Genomic DNA, 22,999 nt, shown 5'->3' with positions numbered 1-22,999 from the left:
CATTATTTCTACCCCTTCCTTAGCTCTAACTCTCTCAGATACTCCAGATTTACTCCCATTTATTCCCCCCACCGAAACTCCCGTACCCCCTTTAGCTTTGTTTTGCTTAAGGCCAGGACATCCAACTTCTTTTCATTCATAACATCAGCAATCATCTGTTTCTTGTCATCCGCACTACATCCACGCACATTCAAGCATCCCAGTTTTATGAAGTTTTTCTACCCTCCTGGTAGTCAATCAATTAAGCAGATTAATCTTGTAAATCGCTTAATCGAAACTTTCAGTACAATAGATTTCTTTTGCTAAAACGGACACCCCCTCCTGCCTATTAATCTGTATATTGGATGTTTACTGTAATTACTAATCACTCTAATCTGAGCAGTAGTTTTGAAGGAAAAGTGGGTTGTTTGGAAGTTTAGTTCACAGATACCTCAGCATTAAAACCACCACTTGCTGGTAACCCAAAGCTTACCCTTGAACATACAAGGCATAGGATGATTTTTCTGAGATTTTTTTTTTTTTTTTTTGTGAAAAAAACATGTCTAATATATTAGCCAGAATACACAGTAGTTCTAATAGTTAACCCTTAAACTGTCCAAACGTAGATTTATGTTTGTAGTGCTCCGACCTTTATTTTTCCCATTTGAAAGCATGTAAGAAAACATAGATCTTCGTTCAGAGCCCCTCACACGTGAACGTAGATCTGCGTTTGGACAGTTTAAGGGTTAAATGGGCAGTTTCTTGTGTTCTCTTGATAGAATGGAAAGCATACTTAGCAAAGTTACGTCCAGACTGCCAACTTTGTGGTTGCATTTTTTTTTTTATTATGTCAGCAGTCTCCCACGGGCAGGGTCACCCAAAAAAGAAACTTTCACCTTCATTCACAGTCACTGTCTTTGCAGAGGTACTCAGATACAATAGTTTAGATGTCACTCCAAACAGCCAATATCCCAATTATTATTATTATAATCATGGGGGAGTGCTAAACCTGTAGGATTTTATAGCACATGTGAGGGGGGGATGGAAGGTATTCAGGCTCAATTCAGGGAACCAGAGCACAGATCCAATTCCCTAGATCAAGAGCCCCTCACCAACATAAAGGAACCTCCCTTGAGGGACCAGTATCCCAAACTCCTTTAAAAGTGCAGGCATTGTACTACCCACCTCCAGGACTCGAGTCCAGCTAACCAGTTTCCCTGAATCCCTTCACAGAATAATTACCCTGTTCACACTCCAAAAGCTTGTTAGGTCCCAAAAACCATTTGTCTCCATTCACTTCTAACATGCCTACTGCATGTCCAAACCCCTTGCACACAAAACCTCTTACTCCCTCCATTCTTTCCTAGGATGACCCCTACCCCTCCTTTCCACAACAGATTTATATACCCTGCAAATCATCCTATTTTGCTCCAGCCTCTCTATATGACCCAGCCACCTCAACAACCTTCTGAATAATACCTCTAGTAACTCCACACTTCCTCTTTAATTTTAATTTTTAATTCTCTGCATAATATTTACACCCCACGTTGCCCTTAGACACTACATCTCCGCTGCCTCCAGCTTCCTCCTTGATGCAGCATTTACAACCCATGCTTGAAACCAACATAAGTGTTGATACCACTATGCTCTCGTACATTCCCTTCTTTGCCTCTATGGATAGCATTTTTTTGTCTCCACAGATACAGTGGAACCTCAGTTTTCATATGCCCTAGTTTGTATGTAAAACTGAAGTTCTTTCAACAAACCAGCCGTATCCCACCAAGGCAGGGTGGCCCAAAAGGAAAAACGAAAGTTTCTCCTTTTACATTTAGTAATATATACAGGAGAAGAGGTTACTAGCCCCTTGCTCCCGGCATTTTAGTCGCCTCTTACAACACGCATGGCTTACAAAGGAAGAATTCTGTTCCACTTCCCCATGGAGCTAAAAGGAAATAAACAAGAATAAGAACTAGAAAGAAAATAGAAGAAACCCCAGAGGGGTGTGTATATATATGCTTGTACATGTATGTGTAGTGTGACCTAAGTGTAAGTAGAAGTAGCAAGATGTACCTGAAATCTTGCATGTTTATGAGACAGAAAAAAGACACCAGCAATCCTACCATCATGTAAAACAATTACAGGTTTCCATTTTACACTCACTTGGCAGGACGGTAGTACTTCCCTGGGCGGTTGCTGTCTACCAATCTACTACCTACAAAAACTATAGTTATTCTCTATAAATGTATTTTTTGTTAATATTTTTGGGTGTCTGGCATGGATTAATTGGATTTACATTATTTCTTATGGGAAATATTAAAAAAAAAATATTTTATAGATAATAACTATAGCTTTTACAGGTAGTAGGTTGGTAGACAGCAACCGCCCAGGGAGGTACTACCGTCCTGCCAAGTGAGTGTAAAACGTAAGCCTGTAATTGTTTTACATGATGGTAGGATTGCTGGTGTCCTTTTTTCTGTCTCATGAACATACAAGATTTCAGGTACGTCTTGCTACTTCTACTTACACTTAGGTCACACTACACATACATGTACAAGCATATATATATACACACCCCTCGGGGTTTTCTTCTATTTTCTTTCTAGTTCTTATTCTTGTTTATTTCCTCTTATCTCCATGGGGAAGTGGAACAGAATTCTTCCTCCGTACGCCATGTGTGTTGTAAGAGGCAACTAAAATGCTGGGAGCAAGGGGCTAGTAACCCCTTCTCCTGTATATATTACTAAATGTAAAAGGAGAAACTTTCGTTTTTCCTTTTGGGCCACCCCGCCTCGGTGGGATACGGCCGATGTGTTGAAAGAAAGAAAGAAGAACTATAGCTTTACATACAGAGTAAGGCATACAAAAACTAAGGATCCACTGTACCTCAATGCACCACTCATAACCAAGCGCTAAACCCATAAGGGTCATACGCCACTACTGTTTGCATAATTCAGTTAACTTTTTCGTCATGTTTTGCATTTTTGGTGTCATTGTCTTCATGCCATTTTTTAAATTGTTACATTACTGGGACTTAATTTTTGGGTTTGTGACGGTGAAAAAATTTAATTGTGGGGGTTGTAAATGAAAGAGCTAAGAAACTGGAGAAAGTGCAGGTATGCAGCAAGGCTTTTTCCTGAGTTATGGGCATGAGCTATGAGAGGCTAACAATTAAATCTAATTACATTGGAGAACAAAAGAATCATGGAAGACTGTAACATACAAAATACTCAGGATAATTGATAGGTACACAGGGACAGGATGTTTGAGAGATTGAAACCCAGGGACATTTGGAATTCAAGTCACTGATAAGCCACAGGAATGTTAGGAAGTATTTCTTCAGTTTGAGTGGTCAGGAAGTGGAATGAACTTGGTGAGGAAATGGAGGTATGACAGGGTCTGTAAGGCATTTGGTACTATACCCCACAAGAGGCTAGGCAGACAAATAACAGGAACGTTCTGTGGATCAACGAGCATGAGCTTGAAGAGGCTAACAGAATTGAATCGAACATCACTGGAGGACAGAAAGACCAGGGGAGACAAAGTATTCAGAAGAATTGATAGGGTGGACAGGGATAGGCTGCTTGATTATTATTATTATAATAAAAAAAGAAGCGCTAAGCCACAAGGACTATACAGCGCTGCAATAGGCGAGAAATGGGTACCTGGGGACAAAGCTGGATGCTGCATACACGAGCTACAGGGTTGTCAAGAAGTATTTCTTCAATCTAAGCAGTGGGGAAATGGTACGATGTCAGTAGATACAGGGTCTATAAGTAGTTTTAAGTGTATGATAGAACTCATGAGGCTAGGAGGGACTGAACCTGGCAAATGCCAATTTAGGTGATGGGAGCTAGGAGCCAAGACTTCACTCCTGCAAATTTGTAAAGGTTAGTACATATACACACCTTCACATGAATGATGAGCATTCTGAGAAGAGAATCTATTAATACACTGGCTGGTGAGTGGTGATAGAGCAACTGCGCTGGCTGCACTACCACCTTCCCTATTTTGTATTATCATCATACTACATACTCTTACTGTCCTGCACTATATGCTTCTGGTGGTGGTATCGATGTAATAGATTTTCATTAATTGAACACCCCTTCCCCCATATTAGACCATTAAACTGAGTTTCCACTGTGCTTCAGTGAATTACATAATAAGATAACTAAAACAAAATTATCAAACAAATCACATATTTATTGACAAGTTTCTGGGAGAGAAAGAATATGTGAAAGATGTACAAAAATATATATATTGCAAGATTCACATCATTCACATTACTAACAACAGTGTGGGTAGAAAAATGCTCCTCATCTGTTGAAGAAATATATCTACAGTATTAACGGCAAAGAACTGCCAAACTAAAATAAGGCTATTCACAAACTATTTTCAAATGTATAAAATTATGTCTGCTAAATGCAGAATCAAATTTCATAAACATTGTAAAAATACATATTCAAGTTCAAGCGGCTGTTTATATAAAACTCTTCAATCAATCATTATAAAGCAGTTATAAGATGATTCATTAATCATTTTTTTCTCATTATATTGCACTATGGTTCCACTATTCTCCTGCTCATATAAACATGGAATCACATATCTGTTTTTTGTATTATGATACTGTATCACATCCTCAGACAAATGTAATATAAATAATTTCAACACAAATTGTATAAGTCAAGTTATTCACTTGAGGTTTCCATTTCTTTTGGTCTATTTAACAAACAACCAATACATAGTTCCAAATATTAATTATATAAGATCAGTCAAGAAACTCTGACCATAATGCCCCAGCAGGAATTACATAAAATATGACTGCGTGTTTGAGAACACTTTGTGGAAGTAAATAAATTATGCAATAAATAAAAAAACTAAGTACCTGCAGTAGGTAAATTGTCATATAAACTGCTGCCACCAGCTACAACATACATTAAAATATGATTTTTAAAGATAAACCTAGTACTACATGCATAGCATGAGCTAATGTAATGTTTATTTTGTAATAATTAATATGAAGTGAGACAGAACATCACAGCTGTTGATTACATGCATACCAAAATACACAATTCCTCTAGGTATACATCAGAAAAATAACACATACTTGTAATTTATTACATAACTATACTCAGATATTTAAATTTATATTTCATTGGAGTACCTAAATGCACAATATATTCTTCATTTATGCATAATTTTTTTTTACACCATACAACATTGGCAACTTAAATGTCTGAATATACTAACAATAAATGCCAAAACAGACTGTACTTGGATTTGTGTGGAGGTCAAGTCTTGGTCCCTGACCCCACCCTTAAATTGATGCATGTACAGCAAATGCATATATTTACATATCTGAGTTTGAGAGGGAGTGAACTATCCTCTTAGGCTCGGCTATTAACTTTCAGTCGACTGCTGGGAAAGCTTACTTTTATGGTATTAACATATGAAATTGCAGTCAGTATCTACTGTATTGTTATCTAGCTGCTTCTGCCTCTTTATTCCTCTTACTATGAAAGTGTTTCATGGCTCGCATGTCTGACAAATATTTGGTGGTATTGAAGCTCAGAGTTGGACAGGTGAGGTACAAGGAGAATAATGTCAAAAGGATGGTAAGAGTTATGAGGGAGGTCATCAGAGGTATAATGTGGATTTAAAAGTGTAATGCTAAAGTGTGTGAGGGAGGAAAAAGGGATTAACATAATAATGAGGTGAACTGGAAAGGGAGATATGGTAACTATAGGAAAGGTTTTAACAATGTAAAAATGATAAAAAGCAGATAATATGGAGAAATTAAAGAGCTATGAAGCAGTACAAAGAAGAGCACATGAAAAAATTAGGCCAATTTTGTTGAGAATTACTGTATTTTATGGCAGACAAGATGCTCTGATGTCTAGGATGACACCCCCCCCCCTAATTCTCACAGGCTAAATTGTTTTGGGGAAAAAAAGATAAACCGTATCCACGGTAATAATGTTATGTTAAGCCTGAGGAATTACATGTAAAAACACCTGTTGAAGGTTTGTTGTGGTTGTTTACCAGTGATTCAGCTAAATGGCAGAGGTGCCGAATGAAATTTTCAAATAGAGCTAGTCTTGCATAAAATGTGGCAAAAACAAACTAAATTTAAGTGAAACTGCTAAAAAATGCACTAATGCTATTAGTTATAAAAATAACACATTATGCATTACTTTTGCTAACCAGTATACAGGCAGTTATTCAAGATCTGCTGTTTCTTGTTGTGACTGGCCATGTTCTCTTTCTACTTACTCTCTCAATGCGTGCAAGTGGATGTGTCTGCGGCTAGGACTGCTGCTGATTCGAGTTTTTTCCGTGCATTTTAAAAATATTTCATGTTTTATGTTTTAAAGTTTAATTTTAATATTTAACCCTTTGAGGGTCGACAGGCCCTCTCTGAAACTCGTTCTCAGGGTCGGCCAAATTTAAAAAAAAAAAAATTATTTTCTCTTATGAAAAGATAGAGAATCTTTTCCCGATCATAACGACACCAAAAGTTTGAAATTTGATAGAAAACTTACGGAATTATGCTCTCGCAAAGTTAGCAGTCTCGGCGATGTTTACGGATCGGCGACTTTGCCCACTTTGAGCCCCATTTTCGGCCAATTTCACTGTACTAGTCGACAAAAAACATGAATATTTCGCTAGAACTCCATTTTTTCTATCGAATGGGTGCAAGAAACCACCCATTTATAAATTCAACTATCCAGTACAGTGGTCAGAATTTAGCAATTTTGCCAATTTCACACAAATTTCAAAAGATGCCAATTTCGGAATAGGGTCCAGAATAAACAAGAAAGACATTCCTGGCACTAAAATGACATTTCCTCTAGTCATTAGTCACATCTCAAGGCCCCTCTTATATTCTTTTGCTTTCCACTTTGAATTTTTATTCTCACAAAAAATATAAGATTTACTGTTATGCAGACTACTGCATTAGTGTAAAAAATGGTATAAATATTATTGGTGCACTTGTGAAAGAATATTAGACTCACCAGTTGACGTGTATTGCACGCTTGGCACGATTTGTTTACTTTTGAAGTTTGGTAAAAATCGAACATTTCTGCTACTTTGAGCTCAATTTCAAGGCACCTTTCATTGTAAAACCAGTCAAAATCATCTCAATTTCAGTAATATGTCTTCCATTCTATAAAATGAGACCAAGAAAACTAGAATACAACAATAAATACTATACGAAAATACACTGCAAAGTCGCTGATTTATTAAAAAAAAATGGAAAAAGTTTTTTTTTTCTCATTATGCACCGTGTGCTGCAGGATTTTTTTTAGACTGTGCACACTGACCACATAGACCCATTCTTTCATATGAAGGCCTACCAGCTTTCTCCCACTAGATTTGAGGTCGCTAGAATTTATGAGTACTAGTACGTCAAAAACCCCTACGCGTAAGACGTACTAGTACGACGAAAACCCTCAAAGGGTTAATGAGTACATTTGTACTGCAACATGACCAAAACAAACCCAGTGTGTGCAAATGGCGGCTTGTGTATTACTACCGTATACCAGTATATAGCGTTACTTGAACCCTTTTTAACATACAGAAGGGCCCTGCTTTACAGTGTTTTGCTAATACAGCAGTTTTCAATTATACCCATTCCTCATTTATTCAGACTTCCTATAATAAATATATTCACCACTTACTACAAGGATGAAAATATTTTAAGTAAATGTGTATACCGTATATGCATTTTTCAGGCCTAGCTCTACTGCTCACTTTATATACAATAGTGTAAACATGTTATCAGACTTTTATCTGCTTTTAAACGTGAAAAAAGGCTGTGTTTCACTTTACAGTAGTAGTCTGGAACCTAACCAGCTGTATAAGCAGGGTCAGCCTGTACCACAATTTTACCTGTGCTTTTTATATCTGATAATGTTCACATTTAATATCACAGGGTTATTTGATGGTAAACAGGTGGATTAACCTGATACTACACATTACTTAATACTACATTGTAGTATAAATACCTACCCAAAACAATACTGCCTTACACCCAATTGTAGCATTCTCTTACTGTAAACTACTTTCAACAACTCACAATGTTATATTCCCATAATATAATTTAAGTATTTACTACTGATATACAAAACCTACAAAATACTTTCAACTTGTCCCAATGTAATATCCCCAGATTGTAATTTGAGTAAACTTAATGTCTACTATAAATAAAAACAAATGTACAACTTAAACTATGATCACTTTCTCTAGTATTAAGTAGTCAGCCATTAAATTTTGTGACCCCCATAATGCCAAGGCATGACAGTGGCTCTCTGCACAGCAACTCATTACTGTAATTACATAATCTCATTGTAATCTTGCAAGGAAATAAAAATTTGTATTTGTATAGTTCATATGACTCCATTGCCTGGTTTACCTTAGCCTACAGGTGCTAAGCACTAATGAATTTTTAGGTTTATTTTTGTTATTTATTCATTATTTTATGCAAAGTAGTTAACATGATTCAATATTGGGTCATATACAGGGGCTTAGATTACTGTCTATTATCTAAACACTTTTCTAGGCTTAGGCCAAGGCCTATAAGCAATGTAACCTTTGGCCTTGCAAGATGCTGTGTAAATTTTAGAGACTCAATTGGAGGGGAGGGGGATAGCAACTTGAATGCCATAAAATATGGTAGTAGTCATGGAAAAGAAATCAGAAAGCCTGGGGAGTAGGTCAACATACAGAAAAAAGAAAGTACAATTGTAAAGCAACACTGGATTTAGAAAGGAAATGGGTTATATGGATAAACTAAAAGCCAAAATAAGCAACACTTAAATAAGGGGAAAGAAGTAGGTCATTATATTATAGATTTGAAAAAAGCCAATGAGTAGAGGGGGAAGCAATATTGCTGGTGTTAATAATACATTGAATAAGTGATAACTTGTTAAAAGCCATGTAGTATTTTAATTAAGTGAAGATCAGGTTTGGATATGCAAAAGAATATTTTCCTGTTAGGTGAACCTTAGTCAAAGATATGTGATGTCACTGTAAAAGTGAAAGAAGGAAGTTAAAAGTGAACACAAAAAGAATAGGTGGTAAGTTACTAAATGCTGTAAAGAGTTTTTATGAGGATAGTGAGGCTCAGGTTAGGGTGTGTAGAAGAGAGGAAAACTACTTCCTGGTGAAAGTAGGTCTTAGACAGGGATGTGTAATGTCACCATGGTTGTTTAATATATTTATAGATGGGGTTGTAAAAGAAGTAAATGCTAAGGTGTTCAGGAGAGGGGTAGGATTAAATTATGGGGAATCAAATACAAAATGGGAACTGACAGTTACTTTTTGCTGATGATACTGTACTTATGGGAGATTCTAAAGAAAAGTTGCAAAGGTTAGTGTGTGAGTTTAGGAGGGAGTGTGTGTAAAGGTAGAAAGTTGAAAGTGAACATAGAAAAAGAGTAAGGTGATGAGGGTATCAAATGATTTTGATAAAGAAAAATTGGATATCAAATTGGAGGAGGAGTATGGAAGAAGTGAACGTTTTCAGATATTTGGGAGCTGATGTGTCAGCGGATGGATATATGAAGGATAAGGTTAACCCTTTCAGGGTTTCGGCCATACTAGTATGGCTTACGCACCAGGGTTTTTGACGTACTAGTACGCCTAAATGCTAGCGCCCTCAAATCTAGTGAGAGAAAGTTGGTAGGCCTACATATGAAAGAATGTGTCTATGTGGTCAGTGTGCACGGTATAAAAAAAATCCTGCAGCACACAGTGCGTAATGAGAAAAAAAAAAACTGACCATGTTTTTGGATTAAAACAGCGACTTTGCACTGTATTTTCGTATGGTATTTATTATTGTATTCTAGTTTTCCTGGTCTCATTTTATAGAATGGAAGACATATTACAGAAATTGAGATGATTTTGACTGGTTTTACAAAGAAAACTACCTTGAAATTGCACTCAAAGTAGCAGAAATGTTCGATTTTTACCAAAGTTCAAAAGTAAACAAATAATGCTATGCGTCCAATACACGTCAACTGGCGAGTCTAATATTCTTTCACAAGTGCGCTGATAATATTTATACCATTTCTACACCAATGCAGTAGTCTGCATAACAGTAAATCTTCTATTTTTTTTGTGAGAATAAAAATTCAAAGTGGAAAACAAAAGAATGTAAGAAGGGCATGGGGACATGACTTACGAACAGAGGAAATGTTATTTTAGTGCCAGGAATGTCTTTCTTGTTTATTCTGGACCCTATTCGGAAATTGGCAATTTTGAAATTTGTGTGAAATTGGCAAGAGGGTGGTTTCTTGTACTCATTCGGTAGAAAAAATAGAGTTCTAGCAAAATAGTTATGATTTTTGTTGACTACACTGGAATTGGCCAAAAATAGGGCTCAAAGTGGGCAAAATCGCCGATGCATAAACATCGTCGAGACTGCTAACTTCGCGAGAGCATAATTCCGTAAGTTTTCCATCAAATTTCATACTTTTGGTGTCATTATAATCGGGAAAAGATTCTCTATCTTTTCATAAGAAAAAAAAATTTTTTTTTTTTAAATTTGGCCGATCCTGAGAACAAGTCTCTGAGAGGGCCTGTCGACCCTGAAAGGGTTAATCATAGAACTGATGAAGGAAAAAAGGTGAGTGGTGTGTTGAGGTATATGTGGAGACAAAAATGTTATCTATGGAGGCAAAGAAGGGAATGTATGAAAGTATAGTGGTACCAACACTCTTATATGGGTATGAAGCTTGGGTTGTAAATGCTGCAGCGAGGAGACGGTTGGAGGCAGTGGGGATGTCCTGTCTAAGGGCAATGTGTGGTGTAAGTATTATGCAGAAAATTCAGAGTGTTGAAATTAGGAGAAGGTATGGAGTTAATAAAAGTATTAGAGGGCTGAAGAGGGGTTGTTGAGGTGGTTTGGTCATTTAGAGAGAATGGATCAAAGTAGGATGACATGGAGAGCATATATGTCTGTAGGGGAAGGAAGGCGGGGTAGGGGTCGTCCTCAAAAAGGTTGGAGGGAGGAGGGGTAAAGGAGGTTTTGTGGGCAAGGGGCTTGGACTTCCAGCAAGAGTGCGTGAGCATGTTAGATAGGAGTGAATGGAGACGAATGGTATTTGGGACTTGATGAGCTGTTGGAGGTGTAAGCAGGGTAATACTTAGTGAAGGGATTCAGGGAAACCGGTTATTTTTATATAGTCGGACTCGAGTCCAGGAAATGGGAAGTACAATGCCTGCACTGTAAAGGAGGGGTTTGGGATATTGGCAGTTTGGAAGGATATGTTGTGTATCTTTACAGTGGTCCCTCAATAATCGTCCATAATCCGTTCCTGGAAGTGGGACTATTATCGAAATGGACGATTTTCGAATCAATTTTCCCCATAAGAAATAATGTAAATCCAATTAATTCGTTCCAGACACCCAGAAGTATCAACAAAAAATTTTTTTTTTTACCTAAAAGATAGATTTACATGCACAAAAGAATGAACATTCAACATGACAGTTACCTTTATTGAAGGCTGTTGCTGATGAATGGAAGACAGGGAGGAGGAGAGAGGGAAGAGAGGTTATTTGGAAGGGGAATCCCCCTCCATAAGGACTCTAGGGCACTAATAAAATGTATAAATGAACATTGGTAATAGGGGTAGTTGATGAGTGGAACGGTCTGCCTAGTAGGGTGATCGAAGCTAAAACATTGGGTAGTTTCAAATTTAGGTTGGATAAATACACGAGTGAAAGGGGTTGGATTTGAGTCGGACTTGCACCTGAGTTTATTGCTTGGGTAGCATTTGTTCTGTTAGTGGGTTGGATTTGTGAAGGACCGGCCTAGTATGGGCCAGCAGGCCTGTTCCAGTGTTCCTACTTTCTTAAGTTCTTATTTAACATCACACTTACCAGTAGGGTGATCGAGGCTAGGACCTTGGGTAGCTTTAAGAAGAGATTGGACAAATATACGAGTTGGAGGAGCTGAGTTTGATTTGTATCATTGGGTACGGGAGTAAATTCTTGGGTAGCTTTGGGTGGAGGTCATTTTGATAAGGACTTGCCTTATATGGGCCAGTAGACCTGCAGTGTTCTTCCATTGTTATGTTCTTATTGTCTATTTGTTTGTGTGAGAGAGGGATGGCAAGTTTATTGTTGGAGAATATGACACTAATATCAACTCTATGGCTTATTTATCTATCACAATTCAACTAATATGACATAATAAACAATATTAATAACATAGAAACATGGAATATACTCTAGAATGAATAAAGTAAGTCATTATGTATGTCACGAGAGGTGTTGTTTGTTGTTGGGTATATAAGGGCCACCGAGTGTAAGCCGTCCATAATGGTGGTGAAGCAGCAGCTGAGTCGGCGGTGGTTTTTGTAGCCCTATATAACTCCAACAACATTGGAGGAGTTGGTAGAATCGCTGAACCACTAAAGAAGGAACCCACTACTACCTTCTACCACCTTCTACCACCATCACTACTACCTTCTACCACTATCACTACTACCTTCTACCACCATCACTACTACCAAAGAAAACTAGTGCCAGCCCTTTGGTAAAGAATGTGAGAAACACACAATTTATGAAAAAGTTTGTAGAAAAATACAAAGATGGTGGTAGTAGAGTGGAAGCACTCATTTGCAAGTCCCAAATGAGTGGATAGAGTTATCATAGCTTATTTCTTGGGTAGCATTGAGGACTGGGTTGGGAAAATGTTTCGTTAGTGGGATGAATTGTAAAGGACCTGCCGAGCATGGGCCAACAGACCTGCTGCAGTGATCCTCCTTTCTTATGTTCATCAACCACTATCACAACTGCTTCCACTCTACCACCACCATCTTTGTATTTTTCTACAAACTTTTTCATAAATTATGTGTTTCTCACATTCTTTACCAAAGGGCTGGCACTAGAAGTTTTATTTGGAGCCATGGTAGCTTATTTAGAGCACTTGCAAGCACTAAAATCAATGGAATATTATGAAATATTTCGTAGGAGCATGTGAGGGGACCGTCACTCACTGGTAAACAATGGCACACTGGCTGGGAAGGAAAGGCCGAGGCGGCTCAGAGCGTGAGTACGCGTCCGAGATGAAGGACTATTAGGACTATTAGCGAGTTACCGGACCATTTGCGAGCCAATATTTTGACGAAAAAACAGGACTATTTCCGAAATGGACGACTTTCAGGCCGGACGATTATTGAGGGACCACTGTATATGTATATGCTTCTAAACTGTTGTATTCTGAGCACCTCTGCAAAAACAGTGATTATGTGTGAGTGAGGTGAAAGAGTTGAATGATGATGGGTCACCCTGCCTCGGTGGGAGACAGCTGACTTGTTAAAGAGTAAAGTAATTACATGTATCATCATTAAGAACCACTAAATTCAGGGGAATCATACATAGGAGGTAATTGGGTTTCACTCAAGAGAACATAAGACCACTGCATCAAAACCCACAAGTCCTTCACTGACATAAAAGCCTCTCCATTGAGTGATAAAAGAGCAAGATGACTGACAAAAAAAAAGTTACCCTAGTGGGTTTAGCACTTGGTTTTGATTTAATAATGATGGAGGAAGTAAGCATATACAGGTACAACAATTTTCCAGACCTTTGGTTCCAAAGCCTTTCCGGATTACTGATGTTTCCGCCTTTAGAGAGCACAGTATTTCTTGGTCTTGGGGTTAGATAAGTGACGTACAGTTTGGTGGTAAATACACTGCCACAGGAATTTCAAGTTCCTGCTTGTAAATTTATATGGTTCCAGACCATCAGTGTATGGAAAATAGTATTATTATAATTATTATAATCAAAGAAAACGCTAAACCGACAAAGGTCACCGGAAAATCGATGCTGTACCTGTAGTATTAGGTATTTGGGAATGAATGTGTCACTAGGTGGGTATATAGTTTTTATTCTTTGAGTGTATCAGGTAAAGTAAATGGTAAAATTATTGAGAGTTATGGGTAAGACAGAAAGTAAGACTACAAAGAAATGAAGAGGTTTTTTAGGAAGGGCATGGGATGTGCAGAGCAAGTAATTACACTGAAGCATATACCTGGATAAAGATAAAGAACTATGTGTAGCATTTATGTATTTAGGAAAGGAATGTGAGAGTAGATAGGGCATCAATGTGGCAAATGTTGCAAATGCACAGAATATAGTATATTATTAAAAACAGTGATGTTTTAATGGAGAAAAGGAGGTTCAGATTAGGGAATATAGGAGAGAAAAGGATCATTTTTCAGCAGGAGTAGGCATTAGACATGGATGTGTGATGTCACCTTGGTGTTTGTCGACTGCATTATAGGGTGTTGGGAGAGGTGTGGAATAAAAAGACAGTGAATCTGATACATGTTGAAATTACTTTTTGCTGATGACAAAGTTCTTCTGTAACTTTTCAGAAATAAAGTAAACTCAGAACAGTTAGGTGATGAGAATAGTAAAGTTTAGCAATGAAAAATTATGTATCAGAGTGGAAGGAGGTAGGATGGAAGCAGTTAATGTACAGTAGATATTAAAGATGAGATGAATCACAGAACAAATGAAGAACAAAAAGGTAGGGAGAGTGTTGAAGCAAAAAGAGGAATGTACTAGAGTATAGTGAAACTAGCCCTTTAATATGGGTATGAGATATGTATAGGCTTTAAAAATTGTAGCAAGATGGCTGGGGGCAATGAAGATACATTGAAGAATAATGTGTAGTACGAATATTAAGAAAAGAATTTAAAGTTTAAAAATTAGATGGTGTGAGGTTCTGAGAGCTATTATACAAAAGGCAAAGGAAAAGTTGTTGAGGTGGTTTGGGCATTTAGAAGGGATGAAGCAGAATAGGATGATTAAGGTGTATAAATCTAGGATGAAAGGCATTATGGTATCTCAGGAAGGATTGGAGTGAGGGCTTAATGTTGCAGGGACTAAAGCATCCAGCAGGGTAAGTGATTTGACATGCTGTTGAGTGTGAGCTAGGTATCATTTATATGGGGGATTCAGATGAAACCAGTTAGTTATAAACAAATCCTGGTGGTGGGAAGGGGATGTAGTTGGAGGGTCATCTCATATATGTAGGCAACAAACATTTGGCAAGACAGTAATTGAATGAATGATGATGAATGTTTTTTTTTTTTTTTGTCAACTTACTTTGGTGGAAGATCAGTGACAAGGTAAAAAAAAAAAATGGGGTTAATTTATCATAAAATGTTAGTTCTAATCAAGCACAAGAAGTGTAAGAAAATTAAAGATCTGTCACTATACATCTTGTTGAACCGAGGGAGAAAAATGATGAAAGGTACATAAATTAAACGTGAATAAAAATGACAAGATATATGATCACAACAAATATAAAATACATAGGGGCATTACCTAAAATAAACAAGGAACAGACTGATATGGGAAGGAACAAAAGAATGAGGGACTGGTGGAAATTCATGCCTAAAAAAAAAAAAAAAAAAAAAAAGGGAACTAGTTGGTTCTGCTTTCTAACTAAAGAGGGGGCTAGTGGACACAAACTCCATATAAGGACTTTGCAGTAGATATTACTGAATCCAAGAAGTTCCATTCACCTTGAAAATACACAAACACCAATTTGACTAATCCTTCAGAATGCAGTACTGGTTTAAAGTCCCCTATGTATATATATAAAAAAATCTACGTTTGAAAAAAATCAGAGGTTTGTTTCAAAACTTCAAGGAAAGATTCCATAAAACTGTCTAATGTCATTGGATGGGCATGGATCAAGACAGGAACAATCATGGGGAAAAAATCACAAGGCACAGTAGTGTTTTTAATAAGGGAAAGTTCAGGATGAGGACATACTGGAAAAAAAAATCCTAAATGAGAGAGTTATTAAACTTATTGTTGTTGTCTCAACAGCCATCTCCTGCTAAAGCAGGGTGACCCAAAAAGGAAACATTCACCATCATTAATTTAACTGCTGTCTTGTCAGAAGTGTGCTGACATTACAATTTGGACTGCTCTGCAACATCCTCCACCCCTCCTTCAGATTGTGGGCACTGCCATTCCCACCTTCAGGACTGAAGTCCTGTTAACCATTTTCCCTGAATCTCTTCATAAATGTTATCTTGCATGTCCATTAACAGTATACAATACAATCACTCAATAAAGAAGTGCAATGAGTTAGGTCACCATATACAAAGATAATGACGATATACAAATTCAAAAGTAAAGCTCATCAAAATACATCAATTAACAGAAAGAAATCTTTGTCCAAGAGTTAGAGCTAAGCCCTTGCAATCTCAAACAGAAATTATATACACAATACATATCATTTTTGTCTTTAAAATTACAATAATAAGTGATAACAGATCCAAGACCTATTATAGGGTTGTTGGAAGTCATACCTCAGGCACTTGCTCTATATATATCTTTGTAACTGCTAACTGGGAGCAGTATTGGACCGGTCAGTGGAGCACTGAGGTAGCAGGTACATATTTGCGGTTCAGGTCCGCCTCAGGTTACTGAGGTAGTTAGCTGGCCCTTTAAATCTTCCACTGGCTGGTAAATAAATTTTTGTGATTATTTTATTAAGCAGCATATTTCATCGTGCTATTTTCAAGGACTTGAGTACAATTAGGACCCATAAAACAACAACCCCTCATTTTATACAAAATTTATATCAAGACTATTACTTTAAAAGTCATATGCTGTTATGGACTTCACTAAATATAGGATTTTATCATAAAACCTATGTATGCTTGTATGGTGTATTAAGGTATATGTACAGTAAATTTAGTATTAAGGCTTTCTTACTAATGCATGAAGAATACAGTCAAAATCTATTTGTAATTCTACAAAAATTCCTTTCAGATCCTGTTTTATACCATTATCACTCCTTTGATACACTTTAAAAAACACAAATTTCAATGACTAATGATTTCATTATCTGCAGGTTATATTATAAATTTAATATATCTAATTATTTCATTTATGACAGCCCACAATTTTTGGACTGTTGAACTGTATAATTTATTTATATTAAATCTTGAATGCACTGGAGAAGCCATATTCTTTTTACCTTAGTAATCACTATTGTCAATAAATTGTCAACATAAATTAGTCACGAGGTAAGAGCAGCATATCCAGTGTGTCACGTTAATGTTCCTTCCCAGGCATCTAGTCGCTGTTTTGCTACCAGCTTCTTACGAGCTGCAACATAAAAATACAGTAAAATAGTTTAGTTTAAATAACTGAACAAGGAAGTCCAAACTAACAAATTCAATGGCTGAAAGATTTTGGTGACCAGTTTTTGACCACTGTGTAACATTACATAAATTTCATAGCTTTAGTATGAAACTCAGTGTATGAAATGTGTCAGTGTGAAACACTGACACATTTCATACATTGAGCTTCAGCATCATGTTTCATTCTTTCTTCATGTGCAATTTATCTAGTGCTGCGCATTCTTGGCATTTACCATAAACCATAACTGGCTGCAAATGAATTCTAAATTGTTTACCAACATTATGTGTAGATCAATAATTGGCCAGTTTCTATAAATTATGAAGCATGGATTGAAGAACTATTTTGTGAAAATATTATATATTTTTTTATGGGAAATATGTATACATACTGAATAATAGCAGTCGGCCCCTAAATTTGTAGGGAAGAGGTTTATGTTTCAAGAGATCCTGCTTATTTAAAGTCTGTGAATACGTAATTGTCTGAATAATAAATTTTATTTTTGATTTGGGCTCATTTCGTTTCAAAGACCATATCTCTTTAAATACACACTAATCTGGTTATATGGCAATCATGAGCAGGAACAAGCAGGTTTTGGCAGCATGGGAAAGCCATTAAGTACATTAAACAATATCCTATGGTTAGTTTACAATTTACTAGGAGTCATGCACTAAGCCTGACAAAAAATGAGAGCCATAAGAAAACAACAAATAATAGGATTTTATAGAAATGTCTTATAGTTTTCTCCCAAAAGTGTGGGTTATTTGTGTATTGCTCCAGTCACAGTATTGTGATTATTTTTTCAATAGAATATAAATGCAGGTTGCCCATCAGCAGTCAAAGCATTGGATAATCAATATGAACTAATCAAAACGGTTATTAAACATTTTAAGTAGACCGAAGAAGCCACTCATGGCGAAACTGTGGAAATAAAGGCCTTGAGCAATGGTGGTGTCTGGGGTTTTGAAATGTATTATTCAGATGACAGTACAGGAATTGTTGATTTAGTTTGGAAATTAGAAAAGATAAAGCAGAATAGGATGATCAAGAAGGTATACAGCTGACCCTTGAACATGGGGGCTAGGGGTGCCAACCCCCTGCACAGTTGAAAATCTGCATATAACTTTTGACTTCCTCAAAAACTTAACTATTAACCCGTAAACGGTCCAAGCAGATCTACTTTCATATGTGTAGTGCTACAAAAGTAGATCTAATTTTTTTTTACATATTTTCAAATATAACAAAAAAAAAAAAGTAGATCAAAGTTTTTTTACACATTTTCAAATGTAGAAAAACAAAAAGAAGATTACTTTTTTTACATGCTTTCAAATGTTGAAAAAACGTATGTATACGTTTGGACCGTTTACGGGTTAATAGCCAACTGTTGACCAGAAGCCTTACTGATAACATAAACAGTTGATTAACATATATTTTGTATGCTATATGTATTATATATTGTATTCTTACAATAAAGTAAGCTAGAGAAAAAAATATTAAGAAAATCATAAGGATGAGAAAATACCTTTACAGTACTGTACTGTATTTATCGATACAATAAGTTTACGTTGTCTGTTTACAAGATGAATCATCTGTCTGTCAGTACCTACATCAATATTATCTTGCATAATACAAAACACTGTACATGTTATACATATTACTAACACTAGTATGGAATGGAACATGTATGATCTGTAATAATAATAATGTATATTATTATTATATTGCATTATTTTTTTTTTTTATTATCACACTGGCCGATTCCCAGCAAGGCAGGGTGGCCCGAAAAAGAAAAACTTTCACCCTCATTCACTCCATCACTGTCTTGCCAGAAGGGTGCTTTACACTACAGTTTTTAAACTGCAACATTAACACCCCTCCTTCAGAGTGCAGGCACTGTACTTCCCATCTCCAGGACTCAAGTCCAGCCTGCCAGTTTCCCTGAATCCCTTCATAAATGCTACTTTGCTCACACTCCAACAGCACGTCAAGTATTAAAAACAATTTGTCTCCATTCACTCCTATCAAACACCCTCACGCATGCCTGCTGGAAGTCCAAGCCCCTTGCACACAAAACCTCCTTTACCCCCTCCCTCCAACCTTTCCTAGGCCGACCCCTACCCTGTCTTCCTTCCACTACATACTGATACACTCTTGAAGTCATTCTGTTTTGCTCCATTCTCTCTAAATGTCCGAACCACCTCAACAACCCTTCCTCAGCCCTCTGGACAACTGTTTTGGCAATCCCGCACCTCCTCCTTACTTCCAAACTACGAATTCTCTGCATTATATTCACACCACACATTGCCCTCAGACATGACATCTCCACTGCCTCCAGCCTTCTCCTCCCTGCAACATTCATCACCCATGCTTCACCCCCATATAAGAGCGTTGGTAAAACTATACTCTCATACATTCCCGTCTTTGCCTCCAAGGACAAAGTTCTTTGTCTCCACAGACTCCTAAGTGCACCGCTCACCCTTTTCCCCTCATCAATTCTATGATTCACCTCATCTTTCATAGACCCATCCGCTGACACGTCCACTCCCAAATATCTGAATACATTCACCTCCTCCATACTCTCTCCCTCCAGTCTGATATCCAATATTTCATCACCTAATTTTTTTGTTATCCTCATAACCTTACTCTTTCCTGTATTCACTTTTAATTTTCTTCTTTTACATACCCTACCAAATTCATCCGCCAACCTCTGCAACTTCTCTTCAGAATCTCCCAAGAGCACAGTGTCATCAGCAAAAAGAAACTGTGACAACTCCCAATTTGTGTGTGATTCTTTATCTTTTAACTCCACGCCTCTTGCCAAGACCCTCGCATTATTATTATTGCATTATTTTTTTTTTATTAACACATCGGCTGTTTCCCACCAAGGCAGGGTGGCCCGAAGATTAAAAATTTTAATCATCAATCACTCCATCACTGTCTTGCCAGAGGCATGACTACACTACAGTTATAAAACTGCAACATTAAACCCCTCTTCCAGAGTGCAGACACTGTACTTCCCATCACCAGGACTCAAGCCTGGCCTGCTGGTTTCCCTGGATCCCTTCATAAATGTTACCTTGCTCACACTCCAACAGCACGTCAAGTCCTAAAAACCATTTGTCTCCATTCACTCCTGTCTAACACGCTCACACACGCTTGCTGGACGTCCAAGCCCCTTGCACACAAAACCTCCTTTACCCCCCTCCCTCCAACCTTTCCTAGGCCGACCACTACTCCGTCTTCCCTCCACTACAGATTTGTATATTCTCAAAGTCATTCTATTTCGTTCCATCCTCTCCTCAGCCCTCTGGATAATAGCTTTGGTAATCCCACACCCCCTAATCTCCAAACTACAGAATTTCTGAAATATATTCACATCACACATTGCCCTCATACATGACATCTCCACTGCCTCCAGCCTTCTCCTTGTTGAAACATTCACAACCCATGCCTCACACCCATACAAGAGCATTGGTATAACTATACTCTCATACATTCCCTTCTTTGCTTTCTTGGATAGAGTTCTTTGTCTCCACAGACTCCTCGGTGCACCACTCACTTTTTTCCCCTCATCAATTCTATGATTCACCTCATCCTTCATGGACCCATCTGCTGACATGTCCACTCCCAAATGTCTAAACACATTCACCTCCTCCATACTCTCTCCCTCCAATCTGATATCCAATCTTCTGTTACCTAATTCTTTTGTTATCCTCATCAACTTACTCTTTCCTATATTCACTTTTAACTTCCTTCTTTTACGTACCCTACCAAACTCATCAACCAACTTCTGCAACTTCTCTTCAGAATCTCCCAAAAGTACAGTGTCATCAGCAAGGAGCAACCCCACACCTCTTGCCAACACCTGAGCATTCACTTCTCTTACTACTCAATCTGTAAATATATTGAACAACCATGGTGACATCACACATCCCTGTCTAAGACCTACTTTTACTGGGAAATAATCCCCCTCTCGCCTACATACTCTAACCTGAGCCTCACTATCCTCATAAAAGCTTTTCACTGCTTTCAATAACCTACCTGCTATTCCATACATTTGCAACATCTGCCACATTGCCCCCCTATCCACCCTATCATATGCCTTTTCCCAATCCATAAATGCCACAAAAACCTCTTTACCCTTATCTAAATACTGTTCATCTATGTGTTTCACTGCAAACACTTGGTCTACACACCCCCTACCTTTCCTAAAGCCTCCTTGTTCATCTGCTATCCTCCTCTCCGTCTTACTCATAATTCTGTCAGTAATACTACCATACACTTTACCATATGCTCAACAAGACTTATTCCCCTATAATTTTTACACTCTCTTTTGTCCCCTTTGCCTTTATACAAAGGAACTATGCATCCTCTCTGCCAATCCCTAGGTACCTTACCCACTTCCATACATTTATTAAATGAAAACACTAGCCACTCCAAAACTATATCCCCATCTGCTTTTAACATTTCTATTTTTATCCTATCAATCCCAGCTGCTTTACCCCCTTTCACTCTACTTACTGTTCCATGCACTTCCCCCACACTCACAACTGGTTCTTCCTCATTCCTATAAGATGTTATTCCTCCTTGCCCTATACACGAAACCACAGCTTCCCTATCTTCATCAACATTTAACAATTCCTCAAAATATTCCCTCCATCTTCCCAATACCTCTACCTCTCCATTTAATAACTCTCCTCTCCTATGTTTAACTAACAAATCCATTCTTTCCCTAGGCTTTCTCAACTTAATCTTATTTTCAACAAAATTTGTTGATAACACCTCACTCATTTGCTCTCTTTTTACATTGTTTCACCACTCTTTTAACCTCTCTTTCTCTCCATATACTCCTCCTTCCTTGCATCACTTCTGCTTTGTAAAAACCTCTCATATGCTAACTTTTTCTCTGTTACTACTCTCTTTACATCATTCCACCAATCGCTCTTCTTCCCTCCTGTAACCACAAACTTCTGATGAACACTAACAATATATTCTTAAACTTACCCCATTTCCTGTATTCTCGCTAGCCCATCTGTCCTCCAGCAGTTGTTTATATCTTACCCTAACTGCCTCCTCCTCTAGTTTATAAACCTTTACTTCTCTCTTACTTGCTGCTTCCATTTTCCTTGTATCCCATCTACCTTTTACTCTCACTGTAGCTACAACTAAAAAGTGATCTGATATATCTGTGGCCCCTCTATAAATGTGTACACCCTGAAGTCTTCCCAATAATCTACCAATACGTAGTCCAACAAACTACTGTCATTTCACCCTACATCATATCTTGTATACTTATTTATCCTCTTTCTTAAAATGTGTGTTACTTATAACCAAACTCCTGTCTATACAAAGTTCAATCAAATGCTCCCCATTATCATTTACACCTGACACCCCAAACTTACCTACCACACCCTCTCTAAATGCTTCTCCTACTTTAGCATTTAGGTTCACTACCACAATTACTCTTTCACTTGGCTCAAAAGTTCCTACACTCATTTAACATCTCCCAAAATCTCTCTCTCACCTCTACACTCCTCTCTTCTCCAGGTGCATACACACTTATTATGACCCACTTTTCATATCCGACCCTTATTTTAATCCATAAAATCCTTGAATTTATACATTTATATTCCCTCTTCTCTTTCCATAACTGATCCTTTAACATTATTGCCACCCCTTCCTTAGCTTTAACTCTCTCAGATACTCCTGACTTAATCCCACTTATTTCTCCCCGTTGAAACTCCACTACCCCCTTCAGCTTTGTTTTGCTTAGGGCTAGGACATCCGACTTGTTTTCATTCATAACCTTTGCAATCACTTCTTTCTTATCATCTGCACT

General features: G+C 37.5%; 1 protein-coding gene across 3 annotated transcripts in view; it reads right to left on the bottom strand.

Annotated features, from left to right (window-relative positions):
* Nucleotides 1-4,158: 4,158 nt before the first annotated feature.
* Nucleotides 4,159-22,999, bottom strand: part of LOC128696697 (putative uncharacterized protein DDB_G0282133) — an 84,544-nt gene continuing 65,703 nt past the window's right edge. For 2 of the 3 annotated variants that reach the window (XM_070094528.1, XM_053788058.2), the window contains one exon: nucleotides 4,159-17,127. Coding sequence is in view for 1 of the 3 variants with exons in the window: in XM_053788058.2 (XP_053644033.2) it covers nucleotides 17,069-17,127 (59 nt within the window). In the remaining 2 variants the exon portion in view is untranslated. The remainder of the gene's footprint in view (nucleotides 17,128-22,999) is intronic. The other variant, XR_008408191.2, reaches the window with a different exon arrangement.

Source organism: Cherax quadricarinatus, chromosome 46 (genome assembly GCF_038502225.1).
Source record: "Cherax quadricarinatus isolate ZL_2023a chromosome 46, ASM3850222v1, whole genome shotgun sequence".
NCBI classification, from domain to species: domain Eukaryota; kingdom Metazoa; phylum Arthropoda; class Malacostraca; order Decapoda; family Parastacidae; genus Cherax; species Cherax quadricarinatus.
Note: the sequence above shows the minus strand (reverse complement) of the source record. Positions and strands in the feature narration are given on the sequence as shown.